Source organism: Centropristis striata, chromosome 4 (genome assembly GCF_030273125.1).
Source record: "Centropristis striata isolate RG_2023a ecotype Rhode Island chromosome 4, C.striata_1.0, whole genome shotgun sequence".
Lineage (NCBI taxonomy): Eukaryota > Metazoa > Chordata > Actinopteri > Perciformes > Serranidae > Centropristis > Centropristis striata.
The window spans coordinates 5657848-5682569 of NC_081520.1; the positions used below are offsets into that span (position 1 = coordinate 5657848).

General features: G+C 38.2%; 1 protein-coding gene across 1 annotated transcript in view; it reads right to left on the reverse strand.

The window, feature by feature from the left end:
• Positions 1–523: 523 nt before the first annotated feature.
• acsl3a (acyl-CoA synthetase long chain family member 3a) overlaps positions 524–24722 on the reverse strand; it is a 66201-nt gene continuing 42002 nt past the window's right edge. Inside the window, exons 7-15 of the mRNA XM_059330703.1 lie at positions 22989–23112; positions 22305–22376; positions 15093–15232; positions 14354–14526; positions 10823–10897; positions 9827–10018; positions 7562–7676; positions 4426–4583; positions 524–3826 (exon numbers count right to left, since the gene is read on the reverse strand). Coding sequence (XP_059186686.1) covers positions 3669–3826; positions 4426–4583; positions 7562–7676; positions 9827–10018; positions 10823–10897; positions 14354–14526; positions 15093–15232; positions 22305–22376; positions 22989–23112 — 1207 coding nt within the window. The 3' untranslated portion in view covers positions 524–3668. The remainder of the gene's footprint in view (positions 3827–4425; positions 4584–7561; positions 7677–9826; positions 10019–10822; positions 10898–14353; positions 14527–15092; positions 15233–22304; positions 22377–22988; positions 23113–24722) is intronic.

Below are 24722 nucleotides of genomic sequence, written 5' to 3' on the forward strand. Positions count from 1 at the left end.
CCAGGGATCTGAAACAGGAAAAAACGTGATCTCCACATGACTGATTTGATCTGAGTGAACTCCTCCCTTTTCATCAGACAGCTCAGAAACAGTCTGGGAATGTAAGTCTCCATATCATAATACATACTGAGCATTAATGGTTGAATTGGATTAGGCTCCGATCACTCATTACTGTTATTGAATCAGTGAAGGCTGAGTTCACTCAGTTCCTTTGTTTCAGCTGTACAGACATAAATAAATGTCATCATGTCTGTCCTTTAGTCACACAGGCATCAATTTCACACCAAATGAGGCTGAAATACTGAATACAAAAGAAAAACCATGTCTATTGCTTTCAATTTTACGAACTAGTCTTTAAATATATTTCTCTAAATCAGTAAAAAACACTCCTGCATGTAGACCAAACACAATCTTTATTTACTTCATTTGGGTATTTTTCGAAAGGCAAATTACAAATAAATAGTTGGATGCACTTATGTTACAAGGCAGACTCTGGATACAGAGAGAGTGGAGCTCCAAAACAGGTAAAATATAGCTTAAGTTAAAAATCAAGGTGCTTCATCTGCTGATCACAGCTCCACGTTTTACACATTTACACTTCAAGAGAAACATGAAATGGAAAATCATTTAGGAATCAGAAAGCCTTGACTCAGAATAACAAGCGAATGCAACAGGTGTCACATTGTGAGGGATGCTGGGAGCATGTTTGTGCCGTGTACAGACTCGATGAGTCACACACTTAGTCATACTCGTGCAGACGACAGAAATATGCAACTTTTAGCTGGTGATGACGGTCCAGCAGAATAAATGTCGGACACATACACAAAAGTCGCACTTGTCAAAATGTGCACATTTTTCAACCCACCCATGCACTATGAGAAAAGTTTATTTTAGAACCTATCTGTAATCATCTGCTGTATTTGGACAGAAATGATATATTTTCACATTGCACTGTGATCTATCAAAAGTGACACTGATTACACATTCCATCCGTAATACAAGAAAGTAAATGTGCATTTTTGAGCACACTGTGGTCTGTAAAGCACATAAAAAAGTATACTCTGTAACTGTAGGAAAATACATTAGACTAAACAACAGTGAATCTTTGTTTCTTTTCTTTTTAAATAAAACTATTAGGTGCAATTTTTGTCATTTTCCTAAAAAAGGGCAATGGCGTTTATACGGAAGCCCAGAGAGGCCAGAGAGGAAAAAAAACTCTGGTGATCTTTTTTTTTTAGAAAGTCTTTTTGTCTCTCCTTAAAACAGGTGAAAAAAAAAGTTGTGCCAGCATAATCCTTTTAGTTCCTTCAATTTTTTCTATCTTTGTGAAACAGGAAGGGTAAGAAAAAAGTTAAGGCTAAAAACTTTTTTTTTATTCTTTTGCATTATTTTTCTAAGTAACCTTTTTTAATCTGCGCGGTTAAAAAAAAAGTAATGGGAGGTAACGCTTCTGTAAAAAGTAGGGCCGGGACTTCAACGCGTTAATTAAGATTAATTAATTACACAAAAATAAACGCATTAAAAAAATTGACGCATTTTAATCGCACTTATTTTTGCACCGCGGAACGTTTCTCACTGGATGAGTTTCAGGCAGACCGATTATACTGGAGCACCAACTAGCGTTGATGAGTTCAGACAACAACAAACCACAGTGAACATGAAGGAAGAAGCTGATGAGACCTTTGGTTGGCCCCGTGGATGATGGGACATTTAGTTACTAAAAACCAACGGATGGAAGCGTCGATAAGAGCATGGTTGTGTTGCTATGCAACAAGGAATTCACATATCACCACAGCACATCCAGCCTCAAGTATCACCTCAATGCTAAACATATAGCAGCTAGCGGCTAGTGTGGTAGCTAGCGTGGATTGTGTTTTACTTAAAAAACCAAAGTATTATAGTTTACAGAAGGTCTACCTACCTATAGGCTACCTGAACTTCTGAAATGTACTATATTTCTAAATATGCTATTGCTGCACTTAATGGCAAAAATAGCACTGGTCTGTTGGACTTGAACAAAAATAATCAATATTTTTGTTGCTTAAGCTTATGTATTCAGTCGTTATTCAATGGTATACTAAAAATCCATGTGAAAAAAATGACTTCTCACTGTTCTCAGGTCAAATATTTATATGCGATTAATTCCGATTAATTAATTACAAAGCCTCTAATTAATTAGATACATTTTTTTAATCGAGTCCCGGCCCTAGTAAAAAGTAATGTTGGCTATACAGTCCACAACCAAAGATGTGCGGGGACCATTAACTTATTTCAAACTGGTGAAAAAGGCAAGTACCCCTATACAGCAGTCACATAGAAGCTGTTATCGGCTTCATTTATCAGTCTGTGAACATGCCGTAATGTTCATGGCAGTAAGTGAGCATTTAATGGCTACGCAATTAGAACCAACACTACCCTGTCAAAATGTGTGCACCACATTGGAAATATCTGAATTGAGTCGCTGCAAACATGTTTTTCATTTTCAAGCTAGCGGGCTAATGTCTAATGTCAGTTAAGTTAACGCTAACAGCAGATTTGCAGATTAAAATACATTTCTAGGCCAAAAGAAAGACATGACAGTAATGTTACAGAACTTGCCAACACACAATTTAACTTGCGTATAGAGCGCACAGAGATATTAAAAGCCCTCGAAGAAAACATAAATGCTTTGAGTCCTATTTAGATCATGAGGTAGTGGTGCACTTCAGCATCTTGTGGCTGAAATGAGTATTACAATAACAAACAGATAGCAAATTGATCCTGACAAAACAAACGCAAACAAAGAAACAAAAGAAAAACTGACAAAACCTTTTTTCCACCTGTCTTTCTACAGTTTTTTTTTTTTTTTAGAAATTGTTGTGAAGAAACTTTTTTTTCCCCACTTTTAATTTTTTCCCCTCACTTGCATTCCAGTGATCCATATTGTAATATTAAGGATAAAAAACGTTAAAACTCTTAGACCGGATACGACCACAAGATTTGTATCAACCTGTTGCCTCATTTGCCCTCAGATAACTTTGTGCTTTTGGTATCAAAATGTGCTGATGGGAGAGACGTCCCACGGCCGTGGGAGTCAAAGCCCGACTGTGGGTGGGAGACAAAATAAACTATTGACAGAACTGAAAACATGTGAAGAAACAAAAGACTTAACCGTCTCCTGACCTGCAGGAAGACGGAATGTGAAACTTTTAAGTTAAAAGGAAGATCGAAAATGAACTCAAGGAAAGATTCAGACATCATATGTAACCAATCTGGCGTCTCATGGGTGAGCACAAAGCAACGAGGCAACAAACCTGTTCGCCTTACCGGAGCTTCTGCTGTGGCACTCAGAGAGTTCAACAGACAACATCAGCGAACGCACCATCTGTTTCATAACTCACATCTGGAACAATAAAGATCCCCACAAAGAGGTCATACACCTGGGCAGGGAAAGGGAAAAGGCAGCAGTGGACAGGGATCTTTTGTGTTTTCTTTTTTAGTTACAAATTCAAGTAAAAGTTGCGTCCATGAGGGAACTGGTACCACCCTATCCTGTTAAGATTTACCACAGATTCACATGGTTGGCTCTTATTTTGAAGGGGAAAGATATAAAGAAGTGAGAGGGGAGTGAGAGTGTTCAGTGTTGGTCTGTGGTTTGAGAAAGAACAATGCTGTGCTGCTCCTTGTCCTTATTTCCCGCCATACATTCTCTCTATGTCGTCCTGGTAACGTGTTTTCAGCTCCTTGCGCTTGAGCTTGAACGCGTCAGTCACTAATCCGGTCTCAGGAGTCCACGGGTCCGGGCTCAGACAGATCTTGCGAGGAATCTCAAAGCGCTCTAGGTGGTCTAAAACAAAGGAAGAGGAATTATTAACCCTAAACAATAACCCTAACATGTTCAACCTGGTCTCACAGAAATCCGTGAAATAGCCACGGATTTCGCTTAACTCAAAATCCGTGGAATAGCCACGGAATCGCTCAAATTTCCATGAAACTGACACGGATTTTGCTACAATGCAAGTTAAAGGCAGTCATATCCCGTGGCTATTGGTTTGTTCCAAGTCAGGTGACTTTCAAGGTTCCGGCGGTCAGAACAAAAAACATGGCGGACAGTTCTCTCATTTTTAGTGAAAAAATTAATATTTTGACTTTGTTTCTGCATAAAAATGGATTTTGATCACATTTCTAGCGAGAAATATATGTTTTATTTCCTAAATATTCACTCAGTGAATGTACATAATCACTTTGTGGTGAAGATCTCGCCAGAAAAATATGACTGTCATTAACTTGCATTGTAGCGAAATCCGTGTCAGTTTCACGGAAATTTGAGCGATTCCGTGGCTATTCCACGGATTTTGTGTTAAGCGAAATCCGTGGCTATTTCACGGATTTCTGTGAGACCATGTTGACATGTTCCAACATGTTCTTCTTTGACCCTCTTCTCACCTGGTAGAGCAGCCTCAGTGATGACTTTAAGGACCAGCTCCTCCATGACCTTACTGTTGCACAGCTCCTCGTATGGGCCGCGGATACCGTACTGGTCGGCCAGAGCCAGAAAATGCTTCTGATTGGGCACCACGAAGCCAATCACGTACGTCTCATCGCTGCAGAGCGGGAGGAGAGGAGCCGACAAGAGGGATGTCAGAGTGAAAGAAAAACAGAGCAGTTATTAAGTGACACTGCTCTTTGTGTGTGAATGTTAGACAGAATGAGGTGATGGAGCACAAACGTGCACGCAAACCAGAAATTCTTCACAAGTGAGATATTTACCCCTAAAAGGAAATGGAAACAATGCATGCCTGAGCTGAGCGTGAACAGATTACAGCCTCGAAATATCTTTAAAACATGATCTGTTCTCCTGTGACACACAACTGAATTCAGGCTGCAGGAATTTATTCAGATTCTATGGTATCAAATGGAGCATACATCTTCAAAATGAAGGCACAACTATGTGTAATGGAAGGTGTAATCTCCCATCCACAAGACATGGAGGAATAACCTTCATGCTTTGTCCCAATATGGTTACAATTTAGATTTGTAAGATAACAAATGGTAAGAAGCATTCATTTTTGGTCATTAGTTGGCAGAAGAACAACACAATGTAAGAGTTTGTATGCCGAACATGTTTACATGAACCTGGTCTCACAGGAATCCGTGAAATAGCCACGGATTCGCTCAACTCAAAATCCGTGGAATAGCCACGGAATCACTCAAATTTCCGTGAGACTGACACGGATTTCGCTACAATGCAAGTTAATTACAGTCATATCCCTGGCTATATGGCTATTCCATGGATATTTTTTCCTATTGGTTTGTTCCAAGTCACGTGACTTTCAAGGTTCCAGCGGTCAGAAAAAAAAACATGGCGGACAGTTCTCTCATTTTTAGTGAAAAAATCAATATTTCGACTTAGTTTCTGCATAAAAATGGATTTTGATCACATTTCTAGCGAGAAATATCTGTTTTATTTTCTAAATATTCACTCAGTGAATGTACATAATCACTTTGTATGTTGGAATAGCCACAGGATATGACTGTCACTCACTTGCATTGTAGCGAAATCCGTGTCAGTTTCACGGAAATTTGAGTGATTCCGTGGCTATTCCACGGATTTTGAGTTAAGGAAATCCGTGGCTATTTCACGGATTCCTGTGAGACCAGGTTGGTTTACATCCAGTTGTCTACACATCCATCAGACAGGGAACAACACATGCATTGATCCTGAGGGTATTTTCTTGCCGCCTGAATAATACACTGCAAAAAAGGGGTGTCTAAAAACAAGATAAAAACACTAAATCAGAGGGATTTCTTAAATTAGTTTATTAAATAAAGAAATAAGCATGTTGTACGCTTAAAATAAGAAATTCATTTTTAAAATAAGTAAATAAATAATAAATTAAAGCTGCAAGCAGAGATGAACTGGCCCGAGCAGAGTGCACTGACAATTATTTGTTTCTTACCAAGGTAAAAATAAAAACTTTACTTTTTAGATTTAGAAGTGTAAGATAATTTATCTTGTTTTAAGAGTTAATTTCTTATTTTAAGTGTTCAACATGCTTATTTCTAGATTTAACAATCTTAATTTAATAAATCTTGTCAAGTGAAATTATCTGTCCATGCAGTAAGATCATTTCCCTCAGATTTAGTGTGTTTATCTTGTTTTTAGACACACCTTTTTTGCAGTGTACAAGTGCGAAATTTACTTTACTTTCCCGCCAAAATTATAAAGATTAGTACAATTATCCAAACTAAAAGTTGATGGAAATAAAACTGAAACAATGAGCTGAAAAATGCTATAAAGCTCCATTGTTACAATGTTGTATGTTGTAGGTAAAACCTGAGAAGACCTGCAAACCTAGAAAAAAATATTTGTCTGTCACAACTAGTGACTTCTTTCACATTTTACATCATCATTTGATCCATTGTCAGTGTAAAAATATTAATAAAAGGTAGCTTTAACAAGCATGATGCAAAAATAATAGAGGGAATAATCAGTCAGGGTGAAGTGGCCAAAGCTGTAGCCAGAAAAAAATGACTATGACATGCTGCATTAAGTCTCACACCCATGTTCAAACATGGAAACATGTTCAAAGCTTTCTTAAAGCTTCAATATTTCCTTGGGAAACCATTGTCAGTAATTTGTATCTCATCACTCACGTGCTAGTGCTCGTGTGTCCTCGTGCATGTGCATGGGAATAAACAAAACTGGGACATGCTCGTAAAACAGGACACAGTGATTAAAAACCCCAAAGGCACACTTTAATGATTTAACAATCTGACATTTACTGTTACACTGTGTCCGTGGAGTCGCTGTTACTCTTTAGATGTCAGATGTAATAATAATAATAATAATAATAATAATAATAATACCTTTATTTATATAGCACCTTTAAAAACAGTGTCCACAAAGTGCTTTGACAGAACAAGCATGGATAAAACTCCTGCAAAAATAAGAAACCAATAATGAAGAAGAAATAAAAAAATAAATACATATATATATATATATATATATATATATATATATATATATATATATGTATATACGTACATACATACATATATATACACATATATAAATACATATATATACATATATATATACACACATATATATATACATATATATATATACATATATATACACACACACATATATATATACATAAATATATACATACATACATACATACATACATATATATATACATATATATATATATATACATATATATATACATATATATATACATATATATGTATATACATATATATGTATATACATATATATATATACATATACATATATATATATATATATATGTATATACATATATATATATATATATATATATATATGTCGGGCCGGCTCATAAGGTGTTAATATCTCTGAAATGTAACTTGGAGCCAGCCCCTGACGTGCTTTAAAAGTGATCAGAAAAACCTTAAAATCAATTCTAAAACGAACAGGGAGCCAATGAAGAGAAGCTAAAATCTGCTTTATATCCTATTATGTCCATTCTTCACCAAAAACCTCCAAAACCCCACAGGGCTCAGGCTCTAGCACCAACACACAAACACACACCTGTTGGCGTAGGCACAGATGTTGTCGACCAGCGGGCAGTTCTTCAACATGGCCTCCACCTTTCCCAGGGACACGTACTCCCCCGCCTGCAGCTTCACCAAGTCTTTCTTACGATCTGCAGACACAGACGGAGACAGCTGGCTGTGAGAACATGCCGGTCCACGTGCTCATGTTCTTAAACAGAAGGGAAGAAGCTGGGGGAAGAACCCATTTTCCACTGTGTGTATCTGACTCGTGTCATCTAGATAACAGAGAGATTTTGGGGGTACTGGCTGAGTAAAGTAAACAGAAGTGTGGAGTAATTCTGGGAATGGAGGAACTATCTGATTTGTTAAAAGGCTTCCTGTCAGACTGATGGATAGAAGTGGAGGGAGAGAATGTCTTGAAGGAATCCAGGAATCTGGGGCACAATGCAGATAAAGGAGTGACCAAACCAGGCCAGATAACCCCAGAAACCCACCTGCTGTACACTTTCACCCACTTCTCCATTTAAAGGGATAGTTTGGATGTTTTAAGTGAGGTTGTATGAGGTACTTAGCCACAGTCGATGTGGAGAACCAGACGCTCCAGGCAGGAGACAGACTGCAGACGAAGCCTGTCACAAAATGTATTTTAACCACCTAAACAAAGGCTAACTCTACTTATGTTATACCTGCTTAGCTGTACGCCATATTAACGACATGTCCACAGACTTTTGTTGCTATCCACAGCTATTGGCACTACTTTTTCTCAACCGTAGAACTTCCATGTTCCTACACATTAGAGCACAAATATGCTTTGTGCCCTGCCGCAGATCAGCTGTTTTGGTCCAAATCCAGTCACCAGTTTATGTAAGAGACACAAACAAAAATAAAAATGAGAGATTATGACAGCGAAAATAAAATGCAGCTCAATATGGAGACTGAGGCTACATTTACATGATGACGGTCTGAACAGAAGACGCAAAAGTGGCGTCACGTCTTCACTTTTTATTCCTCGTTTAGACGAGCGTTTTCAGGAGGAAATCTGCTGCATACGGTGACGCTAAAGTGTGTGAATTGGATTGGGTATGCATGCCAGGCGGCATCACTTAAAGCGATAAGAGCATCTTTGGGCATGTGGAAGTTTTCATGCCACGCATTTTCATCAGCTACTCCTTCCACAAAGTTCTCCACCATCCACTAGATCTCCCAGGTCTCGTTCACAGCCATCTGGCTCGCCTCCGACCAATTGCTGCATCCAAAATGTGATAGAGGTAATTCCAGATCCTTCTCTGTTCACTAATACTATCTGTACATATCCTGTACATTTGGTGGAAAGACTCCTGTAAGTTTATTAGCGCTGCCAGAGCAGCTTGAAGGTCCGACGCATGGAAATAATCCACATGTTTGTTTATTTCCCTGTACTGGAGCATGTATGTGACGTAAACGCGTATGTGACGTGAGCAGATCTGAGCAGAGTTTTGTGTCTTGGCAGTGTAGACGGACACGCTACGGTGGAGCGGATTACAGTTTTACACTCTGGGGGGTGGTTTCAGATTTTTTTTTTTTTTAAAGACTTTTTTTTTTGGCATTTTTACTGCTTTATTTGATAGAGACAGACATGCAGCAAAGGGACCTCAGGCCGGATTCGAACCCGGGTCCGCTGCAGCAAGCACATGGCCATGTGGTAAGCGCTCTACCAGTGTGAGCCACCGGGACGCCCCGATTTTTGCCTTTATAAGCCCCAAAAATGCTGTCACCATCTAAACGAAAGGCACTTCAGATAAAATATTTTGTCGTTTTTACCCGCAAGCATCCTTGTGTAAACGGAATCTAAAGGAAATCTTTATGAACTGGAATATACAGAAGAAGAACTTTTGCAGATGGAGACTGAACAGGCTGGAAGAGCGAGAGAGGGGAAACTTGTGTGGAAACTAGACCCCAAGATGAAGCCCAAGAAAGATCCCGAGCTACCTGGTGGTGCTGCTGTGTAAACTGTAAACTGCCTACAGACCCAGGGAGCTTGGTTGGTTCTGCTTGATGTTCTGGAACATGGAAGTTCTACAGTTGAGGAAAAGTAGTGCCAAATGAAACGGCAACAAGAATCGATGGACTTATAGTTAATACATCGTACACATAAACGGGTATAACATTTATACAGTGGGCCTTTGTTGAGGTGGTTTTGTGACAGTCCCCGTCTGCAGTCTGTTTTCTGCCTGGATCGTCTGGTTCTCCAGGCTGGGAACATGCAGAACATCAACTGCATGGAAAACATTGAGTGTGGCCTGACTCCAGCTCTCCTCACCAATTATCCTGAGACAGCCGTCTTCGTGGAACTCTCCGATGTCTCCTGTACAGAACCACCGCTGCCCGTTCTCGTCAACAAAGAAATCTTCTTGGAGTTTCGGCTCGTTCTTGTAGTACCCCATGGTCACGTTGGGTCCTCCAATCAGAATCTCTCCTCTTGGATGCGGCTTGTCGGTGCTACGGTAGCCACCTGAAAGCACAGGTTCAAACTCAGTGGTTTGCAAAAGAAAAAGCAACAAAATAAACCTTCAGTTCTCTTGATCATAATTTTAGCAAAGATAAAAACCTGACAGCATGTTTACTTTAAATTCTATTTCTGCTTTCACCGCCAAGCAGGCAATAAACTCAACTTGATAAGTATCAAGATTTAACTGAGTGTAATAAAAATGAGTAATGATGGCTTACGTAAAAAGATGGAAGTTGTAAAGGAGTGGAAGAAAAAGAAAAGCATGTTTCCTTAAAAGGTTATGGAGCGGCTACAGTGATCACTCCTGCAATGTTTCACTGTGGAGTGATTCATGGTGGATGGATTGATAAAGTATTCATGTAAATAATGATGATGATAATAATAATAATAATAATAATAATAATAATAATAATAATAATAATAATAATAATAATAATAATAATAATAAGAAGAAGAAGAAGAAGAAGAAGAAGAAGAAGATGGATAAAAAATAAAACAAATAATAATAATAATTTAAAAAAAATAATAATAACAACTTGAATTTATATAGCGCCTTTCAAGAAACCCAAGGACGTTTTACATGAGACAAGGGATAAAAGAAAGAAAGAAAAAAAAAGAAAAAGCAAAAGGAAGAAAAAGAAAAAAATATATAAAAAGAAAGAAAAAGAAAAGGAAAGAAAAAAATAAGAAAAATATAGAAAAGAAATATAAAAAGAAAGAATTAAAATAACAAAAAGGAAGAAAAAAAGTAATATAAAGAAAGAAAAAGTGTGTGTGTGTGTGTGTGTGTGTGTGTGTGTGGCTCACCCTCTGCCCAGTCTTTCAGCTTGATCTCACAGCAAACCAGAGGTCCTCCCACTCTCCCAGTGCTGTAATCCCATACTAAAACAGACACACAAACACACAACACACACACACGTGATCAGGAAGCGCTACAAGCATCGCACAGGCATGACATTTATTACCATAGCAACACGACCTCACTTATTCCCTCGCCATGGAAACCTCATCCCAAAGGAATGTCCACCAAACTGTGTTTTCCTGACCACAGTGTAGTGACTGTTCAGTCTGCCTGGGAAAAGGCTCGGAGCATTTATATTATTTGACCAATGTGATGAAAGTTGACGGATAAGCTGCAAAGTTCAGAACAGATCGTTGGGACAGCCCTCACCGCCACAGATATGAGTGGTGTTCTTTTAATCACATCATTATGAGAAACACAAAAAGATTTACGAGAAGCTGTAAGGCAGGGGTGGCCAACCCGTGGCTCCAGAGCCTCATGTGGCTCTTTAGGCCGCCTGCAGGGGCTCCCCGTGGCTGAGACATAAAAAATTATATACATATTTTTACATCAAAATGTTCATTTATCAATGGTGTAGACCAAAAGCTATTTGTATTCCTCAATTGTAAAATTGTATAGCCTTTTTACAGTATATTAAACAAAGTTTTGACATATAAGTCAACTAAAATGTGCTTCATAGCTTACGAAAGTCTCCGGCCCGGCACCTTAACCTTTAAGTTTTGAGTTCCCTGAGATAGGCTAGTTTTCAAAATCATATTAATAAATGTTCAATATGACTATTCATAATGTTGGTTGGCTAATTTAGACTTATTAGGCTGTTTAATTTTCATTTCAATATAAGGTTTGCGGCTCCATTCCGCGATTTTCTCTTTTTTTTTTGGCCAACAGTGGCTCTTTATTTAGTATAGGTTGCCCACTCCTGCTGTAAGGAATTGGTTGTATTTTACAATTCACATCCCTCCCAGGACCTGATGTGGTCCTCCCACATAGACGCTGTCCGGAAAAAGGCCCACAGTCCATCAATGTCTGGTTTGGATCTGCAACCAAACAGGACAGGGAAGAGACTGCAGTACGATGAGGGCTGCAGAAAAACTAATCAGTGCCACCCTGCCCTCCAGCCCAGATTTGGCCCAGTCCAGGGTGAGGAAACGGGCATAAACTGTTGAGGCTCCTCCCCTCTGGTAGGCATTTCAGAGCACTGTCCGCCAAAACGAGCAGACACAGAGACAGTTTCTGTCCCCAGGCTGTCACTCTGCATTGCAAAAAAAAACAACTTGTATTTTTTGGCCTAAAACAGTGATTTAAGTTGGTAAAACTTGGAAATATAAATTATTGACATTTAGGGCAATAATGTAAGTTAGCACAACAAAGGAAGCCAGTTGTCTGCTCAAAACAAGTTTGTGAGTTGTTGTTACTTATATCTTTAAGTTGGGGTTCACAACAAGGGACAATAGTTCTGCTAACTCTTATTTCTTTGTTGTGAAATGCTGGAAAGCGGTGAAATTCGGTCATTAGCGAAAGCTAGCGGCTAACTGACGCTAGCGGCACTGCTTATTACAGCTACAAGAGTAGCCATTAGCGTATCAATGCTAACTCAAAATTGTGGTCGCAACATTAGCTGACATTTCATAGCGGCGAGTTGAGTTGACAAAAATCTGAATTCAGAGTTGAGCAAACTCAAAAACAAAACTTAAAATATTTAGTTTAATTGTCCAACTTGAAATTTTATCGAAGTTTGTTGCCTTGAAATTTTGAGTTCACCCAACTTTTCTTTTTTTGCAGTGTGATGAACACTTTACAGTCAACAGAGTGTCAGAAAACCTCTGTACAATAAGCCCTAACCTCCATGCATCTATGCACTTTGTTTTATGCATACTTTATATGTAAATACTACTTAAGAAAACACAATTTGCACTATTTCACACCACTGTACATTGAGAGCATGTTAATCAAAGCCAATTTCCATGTTTTTGTATGTATACTTGGCCAATAAATCTGATTCTTAATTTAACAGTTTCACAACAAGCTGAAACATTTTGCCAACTGGGATCTCAGTGTACGATGATTTGCTGCTAATGTTGATTTTTCCACACCGCCATCTGTTCACTACAACCCATTCACAACAAATCTACCCTTCATTTTCCTCTCGTTCATCATTTCTGTCCATCTTCATGCCCTCCCACCACTTTTTATCTCTGCTCGGAAGTTGTCTTTTTCCAAGTGGATTCCCACAATGGCTCAATAATGTGCAGCTGTTTCCAGTTAATGAATCTTTTTTAAGGAACAAATATGAAAATTACCACTTTAGTTTAATTTGTTTCTGTTGATGTACAGCTGTCCTGTCGGATTGAGTGATTGTAGTTAAACAAGAATCAAGCTGTAAATCATTCACGACTCTCCACCAAGGTTATAATAGTTTTGAATTTTTTATCAGTTTAAGTTTTAATTTCGTTGTCAATTTTTGTTTTCAAATTCAGTTAGTTTTAATGAGTTTTAGAGTGTGTTTGCTTGTTTTAATTAGTTTTTATTTTTGGAAAATGCTTAGTTTTAGTTTAGTTTTTTATTGGTTTTAGTGTTAGTTTTAGTTTATTTTTGTAATGGGCTATTTGTTGGGTGCGAGATTCAATAAGGTCACAATAAATGTTGTCTTTATTTATTTTGTCTTATCCATCTCAGCCATAATAAGTTTATTAAATCAAATTGATGAAATAGGTTTCATATCAACCAAAAAGGTTTACGTATGAAAAAAGTTGACAAAGACGAAAACGAAGGACATTTTCACTATAATTTTAGTTAGTTTTAGTTAGTTTTGTAACCACACAATACAGTTTTAGTTAGTTATCCTTTTTTTAAAAAAACCTCTTGTTTTTATTTTTATTTCACATTTTTCTCTATCATATAACTTTGGTTACACAATTAAAACATGTTTGTATTACTTAAAGGAGAAGGTCAAAATTAATTGATATTTTGTTACTTACAAATTTAAAAAGTAGCACATCTAGTTTAAACTTTGTAGAGCTGCAAATAGCCAACACTGTACAGTGTTTTGACATGTTTTGTGCTGGAATGCACAATGCATGCACAATAAATTCAGAATTTATGACATGGCTGAAAAAAATAGGCAATAGGCTTTTTTTTCTGTATAACATGTGCAATAAGCTTTCTTTTTCTTTGTGACATGTGCAATAGGCTTTTCCTTTCCTCTTTTTTCCTGAACAGAAGTGCAATGTTTTGTGCGCAATGCATGTGTGCAAGTGTTCACAATCAGTTTGCAGTCTGCAATCTAAATTTGTACGCCAGTTTCCAATCCTCTTGCTCTTTCTCCTCTCGTCTGTCTGCCATTTTTCCATTTTTCATTTTTTACGTGACTTAGTCCCTAGTCGGTTTATTATATAGAAGTTTGTACACAAGAAAGGCTGCAACTCTGACCATCCCGCAGTGTTAATTTTAATGAGAATGTCTCTTCGATTCTTATTCTGTTTCTGTTAACCGTTATAAATTATTGTGATTACTTTGTAATACTCATGACTGCTTACGCTCGCAAATGGTTCCAGCTCCACAGGTCTCCGTCAGGCCATATCCCTGACCCACCGGGCAGCAGAAACACACGTTCATGAAGCGCTGTGTGGCGGCAGAGAGTGGTGCTCCCCCTGATAACAACACTCGAATCTGACCTCCCAGCAAAGAGCGGATTTTCTTGAACACCAGCCTGGATGAATAAACAGAAGTCAGGTCAGATTAGATTAGATTAGATTAGATTTTTATTTGTCATTGCACAGAAAAACTCATTGTGTAACTCATAATGCAAGTTAATGACAGTCATATCCCGTGGCTATTGGTTTGTTCCAAGTCACGTGACTTTCAAGGTCCAAGCGGTCAGAACAAAAAACATGGCGGACAGACTCTCATTTTTAGTGAAAAATCAATATTTTGACTTAGTTTCTGCATAAAAATGGATTTTGATCACATTTCTAGCGAGAAATACATGTTTTATTTTCTAAATCTTCACTCAGTGAATGCACATAATCACTTTGTATGTTGGAATAGCAACGGGATATGACTGTCATTAACTTGCATTGTAGCGAAATCCGTGTCAGTTTCACGGAAATTTGAGCGATTCCGTGGCTATTCCACGGATTTTGAGTTAAGCGAAATCCGTGGCTATTTCACGGATTTCTGTGAGACCATGTTGTCCATTAACAAGGGAGTGGTGGGCATAAAGGTGTGTGAACCTGAAAATACCATGAAAAAGACTGTAGGAAGAACTCTACATACTTGTCACACAAAGGCGTGCTGTATCCTTTAGCAAGCTGCTCCAGTTTGTAGTTGTATGCCAGAATGAAGAGTGTTCGCTGCACGCAGCTCATCTCCTCCACCTTGGCCATCACGTTTTTATAGATACGATCCATGATCTCCTGGAACCAGGATGAGATATAGGATGAGACTAAATGCATTAATGAGAGAAGAAGCAGCCCAAAAAGTAGGAGGCACGATGGGAGGACAAGATAAGTGTTGGTCAGTATGTTTCTGTTCTTGTGTGCCTGGTGAAAAGTACAAGTTTAACCCATAAGAACCTAGACCCAGTAATCCTTAATGCAGGGGTCTCAAACTTAAATTACCTTGGGGCCGCTGGAGGCAGTATCAAAATGACCAAAAAAAGACACAAAATTACTTAAAAAAAGATCCAAAATGACAGAAAAAAAACTAAATAACTTAAAAAAGACACAAAATGACAAAGAAGACACAAAATTACTAAAAAGAAGACACAAAATTACAAAAAAAGACACAAAATGACCAAAAAAGACACAAAATTACTAAAAGAAAAAGACACAAAATGACCAAAAAAAAGACAGAATTACCAAAAAAGACACAAAATGACAAAAAGACATAAAATTAGAATAAATAAATCAATAATAAATAAAAACATATAACCATTTGCCTTTTTGTTTGCATCTCCATAACATATATAAAAATTGTGACTTTAATTTCCTATTAACGGATTAGAATTGTTAAATGGGTTTAAACTTAGCCTCGTAACAAAAAATAAGCTTTTTAAAATTAGCTACTTTTTCACATTTCTGTTTCCAGTCACAGTCACATTTTGGAGGAGTCACTTCCTGTCACAGTCACATGACCACCACGCCAGGGTGGTTGTATACGTCGCTTAGGGACTTAATGAGTTAATGTGAAGCATAAAGCTGAATATGGGAGATTATAGAAGATTTAAAGAGTTTGTTACACCGTGTTACGGTGGGTTCTTATGGGTTAAAGAGATATGAGGTGCAGTATAGTTGCATTGCAGTCACAGCTCCAAATATGGGTCCCAACCAGAGCTCTGACACCTTAAAAGGACAGTTCACATCTGCCTTCTCTTGAATGGATCTGGAAGGTGGTTATCAGGGTTTGATAGTTTGGTCATGTCTGTTTATTAAGTTTTATGTTTCCTGTTTTATGTTGAAAGGTCCTCTGTGTCACTCCCCATGTCCTGTCAAATTTCCCGCCTGTGTGATTATTGTCTCTGTCCTAATGTGTTTCACCTGTGTCTCATTGTTTCTCTCTCTTCTGTGTATTTAAGCCATGTGCTCCCTTCTTTCTGTGCCAGTTTGTCTTGTGGCAGTGGTCCAGCATTTGTTCCTTGTGAGTTTATACTTATTATACTTTAGATTATCTGTATCTGTGTTAGATTATCTGCCTGTTAACTGACCCTTAAATTAAGTACACTTGACGAGGTCAAAACCAAAAGACATTTGGGATATCGTTTATATTTATGCCTTGTTGTTTTTGGGTGGTTAAAAAAGCTTCTGGAAGATGCAGTTATGTTTGTAGTCCCAGCTCTGACTTCATCATTCAGTATTGGTGCACAAGATGTTTGTTATTTGTCACTAAATCTGCTTATGGTCAAAATGACAAAAGATTGAATTTAAGAGGAAAACAGAACTCGTAGAGAACAGAACAACTTCCTTTAAATACAACAAGCCCAGAGGAACAAATTGGTACAATGTGGAACACACATGCTCTTAAATTTAGTTGCATAACAACAAGTGTCCCAAATGGACACCAGTGACCTACAAAACAAGAGAGAAACCAAGAGAATGGAGTAAATCTCTTGGGATAGGATCAATGAAGGACAGAAGAAAACTACAGGAAACGACAAGTAGTCATTCCTCAGTTGACAGACACTGGTTTGGGGGATAGCTGTTTGATGCAGTAGTCAAGAAGTGTCTTAAATGTAAGCTGCTGAAAGGAAAAGTATAAAATGGACTAAGGTAAAGATATGTTGTGTATATATATATATATACTACCGGTCAAAAGTTTTAGAACAGCCCAATTTTTCCAGTTTTTTTTAATTCAAGCAGTTCAAGTCAAATGAACAGCTTGAAAGGGTACAAAGGTAAGTGGTGAACTGCCAGAGGTAAATAAAAAAAGGTAAGCTTAACCAAAACTGAAAGATAATGTACATTTCAGAATTATGCAAGTAGGCCTTTTTTCAGGGAACAAGAAATGGGTTAACAACTTAACTCTATGGAGTCTTGGGCTATTTTGTCCATTCATGAATTCTTTTCATGTCTTTGTAAGTCATTTTGTGTCTTTTTAGTCATTTTGTGTCTTTTTTTAGTCCTTAAGTCCAACATAAAATGTGATTTTGAATCTTTTTTTTTACTTTCAAAACACTATCATGCTCAATAATGAATTTTAAATGTTGCAAATGTGCATTAATTCCAGAGTACACTGAGACATTAAACTGCATCATTTTCAATTAAATTCTGGAAAAGTTGGTGTGTTCTAAAACTTTTGACCAGTAGTGTATATTATGCTTTGAATAATGTTTGGGGAAAAGTACAACATGCAGGACACGGCATATCCTGCAATGCACAAACACACATGCACACACTGCAATGTTGATGCTGAAACGATATATTGTGCAGGACACAAAATGACAAATTCCATACAGCTGCATTAATTCACTTTTAGCCACTAGGTGTCAGTAAAAACGTTACCAGCACAGCCATCACATGATCACCAGCTTATGGCTTAAACATTAGCAAAATATTGCCGAATTTAATATCAAGCAGACACAGAACAATATTAGCATTTATTCTATTCACTATAAACAGATATTTGCACATGAATTCACAATCTGAAGGCAACCGGACAAGATTTTGGTATCAGAAGTATTCAGGTTTCTATTTTACTCTGAATAGTTTTGTGTGGGCTTTGGTTTAATGCAGGTAAACAGTCCATGTGAAGCACAAAAGAGGTAAAAGTCACAAGCAGAACTGCAATTTCAGAACCCATCCATATTTACCTGCATTCATATTTAGATAACTGCTCATACAGATTAGCCTTAATGTTGCTTGGACCTAACCTAAACAAGCCAATCCAACTCAAACCAATGACTGATGCACAGAAGAGGAGGTCTTGGCTCAGATATACATTATGCGTTATCTGGATGTTTGCTGGCTGCACCAGAAATCCCCAAAATATTGGCCCTTGCTCATCGATTCAGACCGATAATATTAGAATTATCTGTTATTTTGTCTCTTATTCTGTCTCTGTTGTCTGTCTCTATGAATGGGAGTCACTATCTGATTGACGTAGGTCACTATCTATGCGTGCATAATTCACTAACTGTGTATGTAACCTCTCTCTGGGCATTTATAGATTAATCATGTAAGATGCTATGCTACAATGATCATGTGCTAATATTGTTTTTAAACTATGATTAAACTAAATACATTTACTCCATCTGCTTAAACTTTCTCTGCCCTACTTAGAGTAAGATTCTATCATCACAAAAAGATATATTTTATGTTTTATGTTTAATGTTTGTTGCAAAATCTGTGTCTCCAGTAATATCTCTGCAGGTCAGATCAAGGCAGGAGTTTGTGCTTTGAAAGTTTTGTTAACAGGTCAGGTCACAGACATGATGTGCTGAGCAGACAGATAACTGTCTTCTCTGCTTGGTGACATAACGTGTCCACATATTGAATAAACTGACAAATCAGCGGATCGAGAGGAGGCGACTTCTGGAAGAGATCTACCTATATGTTTTTTTTTACAGCTCTGTTAGGATATAAAAAGGGTTCAAGGTAAAGTAGACTGTACCAGCCTTCATGATCTGACCAGCCTAATGAGATGTCAGGGGCGTGTAGATTGAAGCCAGATAACTTCAACTGCACACTGTAACTGCACATTTCTTGACGTATTGTAATAAAATGAAGTTAAACTGAGAACTGGGACGTCTCCTTCTCATCATTCTCCATCAAACGATCGGCGCAGAGAAATAGGTGAGGATTTTGTGTTGGAGTCAGATAATTTAATTTTAAAGGTTTCCTCAATGTATTTCTCCACAATAGCTTATGAGTTTTTAGATTTTTGTTCATTCGTGACCAACATTTACCCTTTTTTCACCAGCCCCTAAGTAACATATTCACTCTGTTTGGCGCTGGGCACGTAGAATAACAGTGGGTTTATAAGAGTGAATTATGGGAATTTGTTTATTTGGCTTAGATTTCTTAGTCTGGGATAAACTGGATAAATGGGGTGTACTGGTGAGAGGAACAGGACTGTGCTGGGAACAGGAACATAAAAGTTTTGTTTCTTGGCTTAGACTCTGCTGCATGCCGAGCTTGGGTTAGTTTTTCAGTTTCATTCTGTGACCACAGTGGATAAAACTGAAACCGACAGATCAGGAACACTTCATCATCATCATCACAACATCATCCATATCAGGGTCTTCAAAAGCTGGACTCCTAATTAAATGGGGGAAAGGGCACAAACTAAAAAACAATAAAAAAGCCAGCTGGTCTGTGTGTGTGTGTGTGTGTGTGTGTGTGTGTGCATGCGTGTGTATGTTCGTGTATGAAGCTGAGACAGTGAGAGAGGAAGTGGACGCAGGATTCATGCAGCAGCTCGCTGTCATATCACAGCAAACAATTTGTATGTGTGTGTGAGTACGTGTGTTAGTGTGTATGAGTGTGTGTGTCGTGGGGATAACCACATGGGGCTTTCTCACGTTCTGTTTACAGCTGTGAATGGTTCCAGACACCGGGGCCCTCTGGCCTTTACACTACGACCACTGGGAGATGGGGGGGTGGGGGGGGGGGGTGGGGCTGAGCTCATGGTGTGAGAGAGAGAGAGGGACAGAATACAGCAGCAGGACGGATTGTCTCCAACAAGCCGGCGTTCAGTCTGGCCAACAAGAGCAATGGAATTATAATCTGCTATTGTCAGGGGTTTACTCATTTCACATTTCTGCATGTCAGTAGTTATATCTGCGTAGACCATATCCGTCATATTCAACATGATCTCACAGAAATCCGTGAAATAGCCACGGATTTCGCTTAACTCAAAATCCGTGGAATAGCCACGGAATCGCTCAAATTTCCGTGAAACTGACACAGATTTTGCTACAATGCAAGTTAATGACAGTCATATCCCGTGGCTATTCCAACATACAAAGTGATTATGTACATTCACTGAGTGAATATTTAGAAAATAAAACATATATTTCTCGCTAGAAATGTGATCAAAATCCATTTTTATGCAGAAACTAAGTCAAAATATTGATTTTTCACTAAAAATGAGAGAACTGTCCGCCATGTTTTTTGTTCTGACCGCTGGGACCTTGAAAGTCACGTGACTTGGAACAAACCAATAGCCACGGGATATGACTGTCATTAACTTGCATAGCGAAATCCGTGTCAGTTTCACGGAAATTTGAGTGATTCCGTGGCTATTCCACAGATTTTGAGTTAAGCGAAATCCTTGGCTATTTCACGGATTCCCGTGAGACCAGGTTGGAAATTAACTCTTAAAACAAGATCAATTAAAGCTGCAAGCAGCGATGAACTGGCCCGAGCAGAGTGTACTGCAAATGATTTGTTTCTTAGCAAGATAAAAAAAAACTTTAGATTTAGAAGTGTTACATAATTTATCTTTTATTTCTAGATTTAACAATCAATTTTTATAATTTAAGAAATCTTGTCAAGTGAAATTATCTGTCCATGCAGCAAGATCATTTCCCTCAGATTTAGTGTTTTTAGACACACCTTTTGTGTAGGAAATTCTTGTTGCCAGCCTGACTCCAGATTCCAGCTCACACTGCATGCCCAACTGCAGTGTTTCCCCAAACTGCAAACTCCTTCTAAAACTAACAAAGCCCTTAAGAAGGGTGGAACACCTGCTCTGCTCTTTCATTGACAAAATAAATATGGCCATGCTAGGTTTGAAGTAAAGCCCTTCCTGACGTCATAACTGCTGAAATGGATTAATCACTCAAATATACTTCAAACACAAGCAGGACTAGCCAACCTTAAATATGCCACTGTAGCCCCTGGACGTCTCACAATGTTTAGTGATGAAGAGCAGAAAGTATTTACGTCACAGTGTGTCCAGACACAGATGGAGGCCTGCTGGACTCTGTCACTGCTACTCCACAGCTGGACTACGAACAAAGACAGAGTGGAATCTGACTTTCAGCCAATTGAGGCCAAACAGCAACAGACTTAACCCATTGAAGCCTGGAAAGCGGATACGTCGTTTTGTAGTATTTGTATAAGCTCTCAAATACTTTTTGAATTTCATTTCTATCTGCTACAGAGGCTGAAAAATCTATTATTTAGTAGAAGCGTTGACACTTCTGTTGAATTTCCAGAAAAACTTTTTTTTTTTTTTTTTAGGGGCTTATTTTAAAATCGCCCAGAGGTTTTACAGGCGTTTTAGGCCTCAATGGGTTAAGGGAGAGTGACTCAATGAGAGATACTGTGAAGGGTAAAGCTTCTCAACCATTATACTGTACAATACATGGTGTTGTGCTGAGTGTTGTGTCTTAATGGAGCTATTCTCAACCTTGGGGTCCCGACCCCAATTGGGGTCACAAGATGATTTCTGGGGGTCGCCAAATCATTTTGTAAGTCAGCTCTGTCTCCACTGTGTTAAAGTGTTTTAGTCTTTTTGGTCATTCAATGTCTTTTTTTTGGTAATTTTGTGTCTTTTTTTTAAAGTAATTTTGTGTCTTTTTTGGTCATTTTGTGTCTTTTTTTGGTCATTTTGTGTCTTTTCTGGTCATTTTGTGTCTTTTTTTGATCATTTTGTGGTCAATTTGTTTCCTTTTTTTGGTCATTTTGTGTCCTTTCTTGCTTAATTTTATGTAATTTTTGGTCAATTTGATTCTTTTTTGGGGTAATTTTGTGTCTTTTCTGACAAATCCCAAAGTATCAAGTTGTTACTTTCCAAGGAGTCTCTGGCTTGAAGCTGACTGTTACACACTCAGGAGGTCAGAATGGACCTTTAAACTTATAGCAAATGACTTAGATTAAAAGCAAAAGTTGTCTGCTTCATTATTTGTCCAAAATTCGTGGTATCAACTGAGTTTGTCTGATCTGAACTGTGAGATTCTGTTCAGTGAGCGGGAGTCGCAGACAACATGCATGTTAAATTGGGGGTCGCGACTCAAAAAGGTTGAGAACTACTGTCTTAACGTACCGGGACAGCTGCCATCAGAGTAGGCTGCAGGACGCTGGTGTCTCCTTTGCTTCCTTTCTTGATCTTGGTTGACTTTGGACAGAAAAAGAAGCACAGGAATGGTTACACACACCCGATCTGGAGGATCTCATAAGAATCAAGATTTGTCAAAACAACCTGGTCTCACAGAAATCCGTGAAATAGCCACGGATTTCGCTTAACTCAAAATCTGTGGAATAGCCACGGAATCACTCAAATTTCCGTGAAACTGACACAGATTTCGCTACAATGCAAGTTAATGACAGTCATATCCCGTGGCTATTGGTTTGTTCCAAGTCACGTGACTTTCAAGGTCCCAGCGGTCAGAACAAAAAACATGGCGGACAGTTCTCTAATTTTTAGTGAAAAATCAATATTTTGACTTAGTTTCTGCATAAAAATGGATTTTGATCACATTTTTAGCGAGAAATATATGTTTTATTTTCTAAATATTCACTCAGTGAATGTACATAATCACTTTGTATGTTGGAATAGCCACGGGATATGACTGTCATTAACTTGCATTGTAGCGAAATCCGTGTCAGTTTCACGGAAATTTGAGTGATTCCGTGGTTATTCCACGGATTTTGAGTTAAGTGAAATCCGTGGCTATTTCACGGATTTCTGTGAGATCATGTTGTGTCAAAAACAGAGCAGTTTACTTACCTGGTCAGCTAGAGTCTGAGGTGAGGAATAGCCGATCCTGCAGCCGTGAGACACACATACGAGCTCTGCACTGAGCTCCAGGACATGAGCGAGAGGCAGGTAGCCAATGTAGGTGTCCTCCTCACTGTGAACAAGTAATCTGTGCCATCTCATTCAGGCATTAGCTCCAATTACATTCATCAAGCTGAGTAAATGTGATTTCGGCTGTACAATCTGCCATACAATCATTTTAATGACAGTAATCTTTACAAGATAAATGCTGTGCTTCAGAAATCTTTTCTGTACAAAATAAAGGCCATCTTCTACTTTGCTTGGACTTTAAAAGTAACTACTGGACTCATATTTATCTGAACATACTGTATATATGTCTGCAATTCAGAGCGTGCACAGGAAAGTTTACAGTCATATTCCTTAACCCTTTGATGCACAACATGGTCCAAAATGACCCTCATTCATTCCCCATGTTATTTAATGTTTACTGTGTGTTTCTGTGCTCTATCTTTTGATATCAACTTATTTTATGATTGAATATTTCAAGTATTCTTTACATATCTTGTTTTTGATAACAACAGATCATTATTTACATTTTTCCTCTCATACTTTATGAAGAAAAAAAAGGTTCTGTATTATTACATGGCTAACTACTTGGCTAAGTAGCCTGCTAAGCTAACTACTTAGCCAAGAAGTTAGCTTAGTAGTTAGCTTAACAAGCTACTTAGCTAACTACTTAGCAGTTAGTTAACTAAGTAGTTAGCTTAGCGACGTACTTAGCTAGAAAATGGATATGTGCCATTTTTGACCCATGTTGTGCATTAGAACAGTAGTGACACAAAAAGGGATTTTAATAAAATATGAATAAAGGAAAATGTAAAATTAGGATGTATGATGATCAAAAACAAACTAATTGAGGAAAACCTGGAATACTGAATGACGAAAATAATTGCAAAGATATAGAACATAAAACCTCTGTCACTGGGTCACTTTAGACCCATGTTGTGTATCAAAGGGTTAATACACAAAGGAAATCCATCATTTCTAAGAAGCTTAGATCCGTAACATCCGTACCTCCTCTAATCTCCATCTTTCTCACCCTAACTCCCCGCTCCTACTGAACTCCCTTCCTTCAGCATTTCCTTCCACCCCCGTCTCGTTCCCCAGAGAGAAGGGCCAATTTTTTCTTTTAATGTAAACACTTGTGTCGTATGATGGTTCTAGCTGGCTTACTTATACTTGTGCACGTGCTAAGTCGACACGAAACCCCCCCAACTAAGTTATTAGCCCTAAAGAGCATTTGGCATTTTTCCCGAAACACAGTGCTATCACTCGACCTTATAGCACCAGTGACAGTTTGATAAATTTGAAACAGCAGAGAAGAGGAAGTTAAAGTCCTCACAGTGCTGTTATGATGCATTTTAAACTGTCTCTTCTTCAGATGCGCTGAGATGATTCTCAGGGATTTCGGTGTCTATAGTACCCTGGTCACTTTCAGCAAATAGTGAGAGAAATAAAAAGCTCACAACAATAGCAATGTGAAAGTTTGTAAAAGTAGAACCTGGAAAGATCACATCCTCCGAGGCAGAACACCTTCAACAAAAAACATCCAGCAGTCAAATGGCCTGACTTGGTGGAGCTTTTTTTTTGCCACAAATTAGATGAGAACATGCTATGCTATGCTAAATACTCGGCTAAATACTCGGCCAAATATTTGGCTAAATATTCGGCATTCAAGAACAT